The following is a 12,500-nucleotide window of genomic DNA, read 5'->3' as shown; positions in this document are numbered from 1 at the left end:
GAGCCATGGTCAATCGCAAGGCAGGGGTCAGGAAACCAGAGAAGTCAAACTCAGACAGGGTAGTTGAAGAGGCAAGCCTTAATGCCTAAAAGGCAAAAAAATCTTCATTGCTGGCTATAGCGAACCTGAACTATTGGGGGAGGAGAAGCAGTCTACCTCCCAGGATCCCCACAAGGGGTGATTAGCACAATGTCACCGGGAAAATGCTATGCTCATTTTTTAACTTTGTGTGAAATGTCTCTGCATATAGAAGGCTCTGCTAGTGCTTAGCCACAAAGGAGCCAATTAGTAAACCTTGTGAACTTATCTGATTTCACCTTTCCTTGAATTTGCAGGAAATTCATTTTTTTACTAGTGCTATGAAGATCAATGGTGTTATTTTTATTATAGACATTATAATTACTATAGTTATTGACATTAATAACAGCAATATAATGTAAAATATTTTAAAAAATCAAGGAAAAGGGTAGACAGGGGAGACAGGCAGTGCTCGTAATTGGCTTACTGGTGGCTTAGTACAAGTGTAGCCATCTATGTGTAAAAACAATTAATAAAGTACTCACAGTGAGCATGGCATGTAAGTACATGACATGCCCATTGGCTTTGGGTTAACTAAGGGAATACCTATGCATATGGCTCCCAGAAGCCATTTCAAAACTGACACAAAGCCTATCTTTCATACTTTCAGCAAGGCTCTCACAGCTTAGAAAGTGGACAGAAAAAGGGGATGAAGAAAAGAAGGAAAAGGAAATGGGAGAAAGAAAGATCATGCAAAATTAGTTAAAGCAAAGGCTAAGGTCCAAGGTAGGGGTGACCCCTACATTTGGCCTCAGTCTCCTTCTCCTAAGCCCCCTCATAACTTCAACAGGGGGGGGGGGGTAAAGTAAATAGAATCAAATTAACATTATAGGAGTTTCAATCCTAATGGCAAGGCATGTTATAACTTTATATCATTTTATCTTTTACTTCTCTTTTTATCATCCTAATAGCTTGATTGTTAATATCAGTTGCTGAGTCTGTAACAATATAACTACATAAAGAGAGGCATGCAAGTTTATAGTTTTGCAAACATGAAAGGAAATTACACTTTCCATTCTGATGATTTCCAAGTCAGATTGCCCATAAACTGGTGTCTTTTTCATATGTCATTGAAGCTGCAAGTTATAACAGCAATCAGATAATGCACTGCTGAAAAATTATGTAATACTTTATTTCTGGAATTTGAAGTGACTATTTTCTTCTTTTTAATTTTTTTTACATGGTTAAATTACAAAGGAAAAGTAAATGTATTTTTATATCAAAAGTCTTACAAAGTCTGTACAAAGCTCGTAAATGAATCAGAAATAAAAAGGACACAAAGCAAAGGTTCCTTGCTGTGAACTTCAGCTTTGGTGACACAAGTATCAAATACTATATATTTTTGTCTTCAAAATATATATGGCAAAATACACATTCTCATAAACATTGTTTATTTGATGCCATCTCAGTAAGATTGACAATCTATCCCCTTCACATAAAAGAATCCCACTTAAATTCTTAAAAACAATAATAAAAATAAATAAATAACAATATCATTTCAATTCCTGTTATTGTTACATTTAAGGTGCATCTCCACAGAAAGAGTAAAAGAATGGAACTTACTGAATAAAACACATCATAAACTTTCCCAAACCTACCATACAAACTATTCTTTGTTTCTCTCTTTCACCAACTTAAACCAGACACTCAGAGGGCCTTGTTTGGAGCAAATCGGTGCCCAACCCTTGATGAAGTAATGGTGTTCAAGCAACAGTTTTCCCAATCGCTTATGTGTCCACTAGTCTCAATAGCTGGTAACCAAACTTTGAACAAGGCCACTGGAGTATCAAGTTGCAATCAGGGTTTAAAGAAGAAGGAGGAGGAGAAAAAAAAAATTCACAGTATGGAGAAAAAAAAAAAAAAAAAAAAAAAAAGTGTTGTAAATGGAAGAGGTTCAAGATACAGATACTGATATTGAGGACAACCAGATGCTTTCCCTGTTTTAAAACTCAGCCACTGCCACACTCCTTCAAGGATTATGGGATCTTGGGTAGAATTTTCTGTTGTACAATCTTTCCATATCCACCTCGTCCACTGTCGTAGTCTGTGCGGTATTCATCACGAACCTGGAATAAAATTTGTAAGAATGAATGATAAAATATCAGTAGTGTTACATTCCAGCCTTACAGGTAGCTAGATCATAAGTTAGCACACAAATGACTTTTCTGGTATATGATTTTCAATAAAAAGCTTTACACATAAACAACTCCCCCCCCCCCCCCTTTTTTTTAGATTGATCATATTCTAAGGCATATTTTCTCTGCCTTAAAGATTAAAGAAAACAAGTTACTATGGGATGTGACTTCAGAAAAATGTTCTTTACTCTTGTATGTGGGTACATGGTACATCTATTGTGAATTTTGCACTGACTAAAATAACATTGTGTTTACTTTTCATACACTGATTTGTAGACTACCTTGAGAGATGAATGGTCTGTGCAAAGAAAAAACTATTACTATCTTGATATTGCAGATCCAATGGCAAATAAGGACATTTAAAAATGGACAAGTCTAAAAATGCTTATGTGTAAAAAAAAAAGTAAATAACTGCAGATAGGAGGTATGTGTTTGCATGCGCCCAGCCTACAAGCCAGATCCAATGGGAAAGAAAATCATCTTTCCAAAAATAAAAAATAAAAGGGTATGAAGGCATATAAGTTAGTCAAGTAATTGACTACTTGGTGAATAGTACTTGTGGAGCCATCTATGTATAATTAATAAACTAAAAATGCATTTAAAATGCAGAATATAAAAGGAGTGGAAGCATCGAGATGACTACTGAATGAGGTTCAATGGCATTATTTATAAACATAATGTGAGAAAACAAATATTTCTTTATGGTATATAATATTTGTATGATGAACATAAACAAGACTGTATTGCTCCCTCCATCAAATCCTGTTTGCTCTGCTTTATGATCATCTGTCAAAGATTTTTTTTTTTCCTTACTTTTTTTTAGTGTACTAATCCTGTGGTTTTCTAAGGAATAATAAATAACTGCCTATGTTTAAACACACTAATACATATGAAGTTATTTCTCACAACTGATAATACTGGCAAAAAACCTTTTCCACAACAAAATCATACCCAATCAAACCCTAATGAAATCTTTTAGTTACTTTTACACAAAACTTGAAATCTTAATTACAAGAGATATCAAGCACACAATATAAAGCAAGTACCTGTCCACCACTCTTTCCTCGACCATACTGTCGTCCCTCAATGAAACCTGCATCCCAATCTGTTCGAACTATGCGATCATCAAGGCGAGTTCCATTGATGTACCTCATACACTGCTCTGATTCTTCCCTGCAAAAGAGAGAAGGGAAAAAAATGAATCAATGACTATCAAATTGGTTGTGCTATTATTAATACTAAACAATTAGTAAACTCTTTGTGCTGGGACGGCATGACATACACGGCATGTCCACAGTTATTTTAAGTAAAGATTGCTCCACATGTATTTAGTTACTGGGGAGTCAATTACTAATCCTCCCTATCTCATCTGTCTGCCTTTCCCCTTGATTTTTGTAACATTACAAGAATCAACAATATTAATATAAACAATAACATCAAAGGTATTAAAATCTATATTTTCCTTAAAAGGAACTGGGAAGTCAGGTGGTCATGTTAGGTCTTCTAAGACCTACTACCTAGACTCCTTGTGTCTAAGCACATGTGAAGCCATATGTATGCAACAGAATTCCAGAAGTATGGTATACACATATACAGCATACAAGAGGTGAAATCTTTATGACCAATAAAATATACTTGCATAATGGACTTATTACAATTTAGCTCAGTAAAATATTTATTTCCATATGTTAGTGCCTAAATTTATAATCTAAATCAAAATTTCTTATATATTCTCCTATATTGTTTATTATTCATGGAAGTTAATAAACTTAACAGGTAGGCCACTCACCAAACAGGCTCAAGAATACTAGATATAAAACTAGAAATCCTATTTCAAGTTTCATTTTTAAAAGACGAACAGAACAAAATACCAATCACTGACACTAACTCAAACCCTTCAACATGTTTCTAATACTTTCTTAAGCCCAATAAACTGATGCCCACCATATAATGGCCAGAATGTAGCAGTGACATGTCAAAGTGGATGCATGACATATTGCTCCCATAAGAAACAAAAGTAAATGACATGTTTCCTTATAGAGCAGTGATGATAAACAAAGTGTTAAAAGTCAAATGTAGTGGTAATTGGAAGACATCTCATGTGGTATGGCTAACCTAAAACTACACATTTATGGGGTTTATTATCAAGTATTACAGATGACTAAACTTACCTTGTAAAATACTCAACGAAACAAAATCCACATGGAGTCCTCTTAACCTTGTCAAGCCCCATAATGATCTTCTTTACATCTCCAGCACGGCCAAACAGCTCATAAAGTTGTTCCTCAGTAGTGTAAAAGGACAGGTTGCCCACATACAGCGTGCACGTTGTGCGTAGGAGTCTTTCTTGGTCAGACCGTGAACCCTGGAAAAAGTTAAAAGAGACTAGTGTTGGTCTCATACCGGTGGCCTTAAGATCTTTAAATAGTGTTACTATTATTGTTGAAGTTTGCAAGGCGAGTCAGATTTTTCTTGACAGATGATCAATCAAACCAAAATCCAAGGATTTTTGCCATTACTAGTATGACACAGATATTTCACTAAGCTGTGCAACCCAATAATATGCAATTAAGATTCAGTTTCTTTTTATGGCAGATTTTGTCTTCTTGTTTTTGAGGCACAATATAATATTTAAATCAACCAAACAAACAACTCTGAAAAATTGTTGATCCTTTATTGTTTTTTTTTTTTTTGTTCTGTTACCAAAAGACAGACATTTCATAACAATTACAGTTTCCTAACAAATAATCTTAATACCAGGCATAAAATCTTATTGTAAATAAAATGCTATGCTATGAATATATTGCATTTCAATCTTATATAGAACAAAATTGCATTATTTGACTTGATTTTGAACTAATCATCATTCACTCAATATTCTGATATACCCTAACTTAAATGTGCATTTACTTTTTTTTTACCAGCAATTAGGCTCCTATTGGTATATGTGCTTGATATCTTGAAAGAATATAGATAAGATAATTTGGAATATAAAAAAAAATCACTCAATTAAACATAATAATTGTGGATGCTTACCATATATATCTATGAACTGCTGTGAAATCCCATAGTTTAAAAAAAAAATGTTTTGCTTGGTGTTATTACCTTCTTGTTTCAACCTTTACAAAAAAGTTCTTCCTATTGTTCAATTCATGTTCTTTTCTTATGACAAACAATATGTTTAAGAACAGATGTACTGTTATTTCTTCCATACATTCTGCTTTAATCATGGAAAAACAAACACAAGTAATGGATACACAAGTAATGGATACACAGGACTCTGTTCCTAGGTTAGCAACTTGCCGAGGAGGGAAAGTGGAATTTGTTGAAAGCTTTGTATAGCTTGGCAAGCTGCAAACTTGAACTTTTCAGTCTGCTTGCTCAAAGAACATGACCTCATTTATCAACATACATAGCACCCCAAATAAATCACTTTTGGAAGTGTCAGTACTGAACAGCTTTTTTGGGATATTTATTATAAACTATGATATTAAAGCAAAAGTGAAAGCTAGTATGTATCATTCAACAACAGGTTAGTATGTCTGCAGTGATGACTTGGTGAGCTGCTAGTCTTGTTGAGAGCAACCCAGACTAGATAATTTGTTAAGCACACACCACACTGCATATTGAAAGCATAGCTTTAAGCAAGGTTTCCAATACCGGTTTTAACAAATATCTTTCCTTTATCAGTGGCTTTAAAAACTTACAAAAACCTCAACCAAATCATATCGTCTACCAAAACTCCCTAGCTATCGATATCCGTAGCTGAAGCCTCGAAACTGTTGGCCAGCGTTGATAAAAAACTATCACAAAACATGAAAAACACATCATAAGGCGTTCCACGTTGCAAATATTGAAAGTATCGGCGATGCTGTATTCCCAACAACATTTAACGCATGAAAAATAGCCATCATCTTAGAAATAGGAAAGACCATTTCTTACACCCCATAGCACGAGCATTCAATATTCTAGATTTCTCTACGACGCTCACCTAAAAAATATACATATTTCCCAAAACCTTACTCCTTACTTACGTTTTTATCATCTCAACATATCAATCTCACCTTAAAATGTTGATCCCTGTACGAACTAAGCTCGGTACTGCACGGCTGAAGATTCATTTTGGCGAAATCTGACTTTTTCCTTCAAGCGGCGCGTTCCTCGTCAGCTTTAGTGTTTACGTTTCGGACATGTCTACTCTCAGGGGTTATGGAGCTAAAATTATTAAGTCGCGTCAAAACTTTTACATTGTCTTTATCGTGTGATTACATCTTAGTGATAACAACGAGTATCAAGAATTAAAACTGTATGTGAGCTCCTTTTTTACCGAAGCATAAAAGTGAGAATTGAAATTTATTGCTCGTAATCCCATGACCTCTATAGACTTTTAAAAATCATATTAACGAAATGATGATAATAATACAATGAACAGCAGCTACTAGTGAAATTATGATGATGATAATATTACAACTAATGATATTAATGATAATGACAATAATGATCATCATAAATAATAGTAATAATAATGATAATAATAATAATGATAATAATGATAATAATAATAATAATAAAATACAACAACAAAAATAATAATGATAATGATAATAATAATAATGATGATAATAATAATAACAATAATAATAATAATAATATTAATAATAATAGTAATAATAATAATAACAATAATAATAATCCTCATTCCCATAATAATAATGATGATAATAGCAATGATGATAATTGTAATAATAACAATAACAATATTGATAATAATGATAACGATAATAGCAATAACAAAAACAATAATAATAATAATAGTAATAACAATAATAATATTAATAATAATAATAATAATAATAATAATAATAATAATAATACATGATAATATTAGAATAAAATCATCATAATCAACATCATCATCATCATCATCATCATCATACTACTACTACTAATAATAAATGATAAAGATAAAATAAAATTATAATGATATTAATAATAATTCTAATAATAATGATAAGAATAATAATAATGATAACAATAAGAATAATGATAATGATAATAATTATAACAATAATAATTATAATAATAGTAATAGCAATAATAACAATAATAATAATAATAGTAATGATAATAATAATGATGATAATGATAATAAAAATAATAATAATAATAGTAATAATAATAATAATAATAATAATAATAATAATAATAATAATAATAATAATGGCATTGTTAATAATCATAATGAAAATTATAATCATGATAAGTAAAAATAATAACAATGATGGTGATAATAATGATAATAAGAAGGATGATTATAGCTGTAGTGATATCAATAATGATATCATTATATAATTATAATATTAGTAATAATAATAAGGATAACAATAATGATGATGGTGATGATGACTATAATAATGATAATAATAAAATGAATGATGACTATGATAATTAGTAGTTAATAGCAATGATAGAATCAACAATATGATATTAATAGTAATAAATGTAATACTAAAAATGATAATGTTGATAACAACAATAACAGTAATAACAACAATGATAATGGTAACGATGATAACAATGATAATAAAACTGATAACAATAATAATGATGATGGTAATAATAACAATGATAATAATGGCAATGATAATAATAATGAAATTATAATAATTATGATAATGATCATAGCAATAATAGTAATATGATAATAATAATGCAATGATAATAATTATGATAATGATCATAACAATAATAGTAATGATAATAATAATGATGATAATCATCTTCATCATATTAATATACAACAATGGCAGTGGTAATAATAATAACAATAATAATATTAATGATAAAGATAATAATGATAAAGATAATAATGATAACAATAATAATAACAATAATGATAATAATAATAATAATGATGATAATAGAAGTAGTAGCAATCATAAGAATAATAATAAGAATAACAAGAATAATACTGATACTTATAATGATCAGGAAAATAGTGATGACAATAATAAGAGTGACACTAATAATGATAATAATAGCAATAATAACAATAATGATAATAATGATAATCACAATGAGAAAACAATGATGACAATGATAATGACAATAACAATACTAATGATAATGATGATAATAATAACAATAATAATAATAATAATAATAACAACAATAATAATGACAATAATAGTAATAAGAATAATAATAACAACAACAATAACAGTAGTAGTAGTAGCAATAATAATAATGATAATAATAATATCAATAATAATAATAATAACAACAACAACAATAACAGCAATAATAGTAATACATATAATAATGATAATAACAATAATAATAATAATAATAATAATAATAATAATAATAATAATAATAACTATAGCATTAACAGTATTAGCAGTTATGATAATGGTCTATTACATATGACAAATCTCATTCACCTCAGCGAATTACATATTCTGTAGAGAAAATGTATATGACTTTGGAAATAGTGGACGTCTGTTCATATTCTAAAAATAGCCCCAAGTCACGCCAGTACTTCAATCCTTTTTTCACGTTGTTATAAAAATGATAAAATTAGTGTAACTGTAATTCTTTTTTGGCTTGTAGTATAATGATATTCTTTCTCTCCCTTTTTGTTTTGCAACCCTATGGAAAATATCACGCATTTGCATTTTTTTTTTTTAGGATTTTCCCTGTAAATTTTGGACAATATTATACTTCATCTTAAAATCCCATGAAGTTTAAGGAAGAAATAATTTAAATTATTCCAAAATTACCAAATGCTATGCACAACACAATCCTACACATCTGCTTTGAATGTATTTTTATAATTTACAACCCCAAAATACAGTCTAAAATACTCTAAATAAACTAGAGAAACCGTCTCAGGAAGAACGGTTATCATGCTATCTTTGACCACATCCTGCATCTTTGAATTTCTCAATCAACAACCAAATCCACTCGGAAATCCCTAATACCATAAACATGTGATTAAAAGTTTTCCAAATATGCTTTAAAACTCCACGATAGATTAGTTTAGAATAGAGGGTCGCGTCACTCACAAAGGCTGCGTGAGTATTAAGATATTTTTCAATATATCTTTTAATCCATACACTTATCATGCGATGCAAATTCATCAATTTACCCTGGAATTCCTAAACTAATTGAATATTCGTAAAATAACCCAAAATATAGTTCGAAAACCATTTAAATGAAGCTTAGCATAAAGAAAGCGTCCTTCGGGAGGCCTGGGCGAGTGTCAAGCTAGAACGCGTTCTATAACCAGTGAATTCACAATATAAGACAACCAACCCCTTATATACACCATGAAAGCCGTAAAAAGATATTTTAATTAACAAACTAACCTAAAACACACATAAATAAAGCCTAGAACAGAAACGCGTCCCCTGGGAAGCCCGAAATAATGCCAAACCATCATATAACGTATCATACAGCCCGCAAAACTCACAACACGAATCTAAATCAAACTCCCAATAAAACTTAAATCCCCTAACCATCCACACCACACCCAAAACACCCCCAACACGCCCCTGGAGCCCCAAAATGAGGGCAAAGAGTGCGAGGGTAACCCCGGGGCCGGCGCGGGCGTTCGAAGGCGCCGCGCCGACGTCCGAGCGGAGCTTGAGCAGGCCGCCGCCAGAAGGATCATATTTAAAGGCGCCATATTGATTTTTATAATGTTTGGATAGGTGTGGTTGGGGATGGAGGTTGCTCAGAGGAAATCGGGGAAAATGGAATGACTCTTGAAGTCAAAGCACCCTATTCAACCCTGCCATATGGTGAGTTAGCGGCCCGAGAGCCCCGCGGAGGAGGAAGGGGGCGAGAAGACCTCTTGGGAAGACCTCTGGGGAAGACAGACCTCTTGGGGAGACCTCTTGGGAAGACCTCTGGGGGAGACAGACCTCTTGGGAAGACATCTAGGGACAACAGACCTCATAGGAAGACAGACCTACTGGGAAGATTGACCTCTTGGGAAGACCGGACCTATTAGACAGACAAATCTGGGAAGACACGCCTCTTAGGAAGACCTCTTGGGAAGACAGTAGACAGACCTCTTGGAAGACCTTTTCGAGGCTGGAAAGGAGAAAAGGGGACTCCCAAGCCCTCCAGTGGACACATTTAGCTTCCCTTCCCCTCCTCTCCTTCCCACTCCTATGAAACCAATGACAGATTTTGGTGGGTGGGTTGCCTGGAATTTATTTTAGTATTTTTTCCACCCATAACTATTTTATTTTCATTATTTTGAGGCTGTGGGGTGTGTAATGTTGGAGGTTGGTGTAGGAGGGACAAGGAAGTGTGTTATCCCTAGATACCCCAAGTCTTGTAGTTGTGAGAACCTAGGTCCTCGTCTTGGTGCCAGGACTGTGGTCGTGAACTGCCCAGCAGTCGGTTGTCGGGGAAAAAAGGTGGTGATCGGATGTCAGGTACCTCACAGAATAATTGGCGGACAAGGCTCGTCATGGGTTGTGTGATTGATCTTGTCCAATAAATTTAATTGTGCTATCCCACACTCTGTTTTAGTGCAAACTTAGTAGTTTTTGTTTGTGGGGAAAAATAAAATTTAATGGTGTATGAATTGAAATTAATAATGATTTTTTATATATTTTGCAATTCTTACAGTGGGTGTGACATCTGGAATATTATTACTGAAAGTACAGGAAAATTCTTGAGTGTTTGAGATCATGAACTGAGAATTGTATTTGAAAAAGGTGACAGTATTTTAAGTGGAGTAAACAAGTCTGTTTGGTATTTTTATAATGGTGTACAGTGACATAATAATTTGGCATTTTTATGAAATTAGAGAAATTGTAATAAATGTCTGGTGTTAGATTGTACCATATGCAGGTATGTAAATTCATAACGAAGTCTTTATCTTGTTATTCAAGTTTCTGATGAGTAATTGTTAGTGTTTGTGTATGTCTGAAAAGAATCAAATAAATATATTATGAGAGATTTTGCTGAATTATGATGAAAAGCTGAAGCTTATGTTAGCTTAGCCTAGCAAGGGTTTACCAAATTTACTGGAATTGTTATTTCTCATTTCTAGCACATTGGTAATAGATTGATATAAAAATATTGGTGTTGGAAATTAATCTGTGAGAATCTATTGTCTGCTAAGGTTTTAATCTTGATATGGGCTGTGATAAAAAGAAAAAAATCAGTAGTTGATATGAAAGTAATTTGTTATATTGAGTTAGAATATAACATTTGCCATTATTACTGTAATGGCACTCTCATTTCTAGCCAATAATTATACCTTGTGCATCATGATTTGAGACAGAGAACAGAATATATTCAAGTGGGTGTGGCTCTGTGGGTGTTGAATGTCTCCAAAAGTTAACATATTTTATAAAGTAACTTCCAGAAAAGTGTGTACGAGTGGTTTAGTCCTTTTATGCTTATTTGATGTGCTATTTGTGTAATTCTTGAACCTAGGTTCACCTCTACCTAAGTAAAACCCCATAATTGCCATGGCCTCCATACTTTCAACATTCCAGCAAAGGCCAGCAACTACCATAACATATATTCGGCAAGGTAGTTTTGAATAGTTCTGTATGTGACAGCACATTAAGATAAAGGTCTACAAACTTAAACTTGGGAATATAAATTGAAAGGTGCAGAGACCTCGGCAAAGATTTCAGTTCTTGTAGGTGTAGGTTTTTGGTAAGTGCTTATATGTTAACCTTAAAAAAATAGAAATAATTCACAAAAAAACAAAGAGAAGACAACAGTCACTTACCATAGTTTATGAAGCTATTTTTGTGTTTTTTACACTATTAGTAGTGTGGCATCTTCATGTTGTGCACTGGCATCTCTACTTTGTGCTCTGGCAAAGGCAAACAAACCTTTGCCATTGATGCACAGTTTCTGAAGAATATCCAAACATCCCTAGCAACTTATCAGTGAAGAAGAGATGAATCCAAGCTTTATCAATTTATCCATATGTGGGAAAGATGGTTAGCCACTCCCAATGTTTGCACCCCAGTGGTTATGGATTGAGTAATTTAATACTTTCATCAAAATAGAAGTGTGCTGTAGGACATTCTTGAATTAAATGTGGCACACATGAAAACATCAAATCAAAAATTTTACTATCAATTGTTTGATAACAAATGTTTTAAAAAATTATTTCTGTATACAAGGGATGAGAATTCCTACATGAATGGAGCTACAAAGGTTTTGATGACCTTGTCTTGTTTCTTTTCATTTTCTGAAGTGGAGAACACAGTTATATCAACCTTCATATACAGTTCATCTACT

General features: G+C 32.5%; 1 protein-coding gene and 1 long non-coding RNA gene across 3 annotated transcripts in view; one reads left to right on the top strand and one right to left on the bottom strand.

The window, feature by feature from the left end:
* Window positions 1–1,279: 1,279 nt before the first annotated feature.
* LOC125041543 (nuclear cap-binding protein subunit 2-like) lies at window positions 1,280–12,222 on the bottom strand. Of its 2 annotated transcripts, none has more exons than XM_047636566.1 (4): window positions 11,980–12,222; window positions 4,385–4,578; window positions 3,260–3,386; window positions 1,280–2,144 (listed from the first exon to the last, which is right to left on the bottom strand). In XM_047636566.1, exons 1-4 carry the CDS (start codon window positions 11,980–11,982, stop codon window positions 2,055–2,057), a joined length of 414 nt encoding a protein of 137 aa, XP_047492522.1. In that variant the 5' UTR covers window positions 11,983–12,222; the 3' UTR covers window positions 1,280–2,054. The 2 variants fall into 2 exon arrangements, with proteins under 2 accessions (XP_047492522.1, XP_047492521.1); XM_047636565.1 differs by lacking the exon at window positions 11,980–12,222 and adding an exon at window positions 6,278–6,431.
* Window positions 9,173–12,500, top strand: part of LOC125041544 — a 7,707-nt gene continuing 4,379 nt past the window's right edge. Inside the window, exon 1 of the long non-coding RNA XR_007116290.1 lies at window positions 9,173–10,018. This is a non-coding gene — a long non-coding RNA (uncharacterized LOC125041544). The remainder of the gene's footprint in view (window positions 10,019–12,500) is intronic.

Source organism: Penaeus chinensis, chromosome 30, assembly GCF_019202785.1.
Source record: "Penaeus chinensis breed Huanghai No. 1 chromosome 30, ASM1920278v2, whole genome shotgun sequence".
In the NCBI taxonomy this organism is placed as follows: Eukaryota; Metazoa; Arthropoda; class Malacostraca; order Decapoda; family Penaeidae; genus Penaeus; species Penaeus chinensis.
This window is presented reverse-complemented; position numbering and strand designations above follow the sequence as displayed.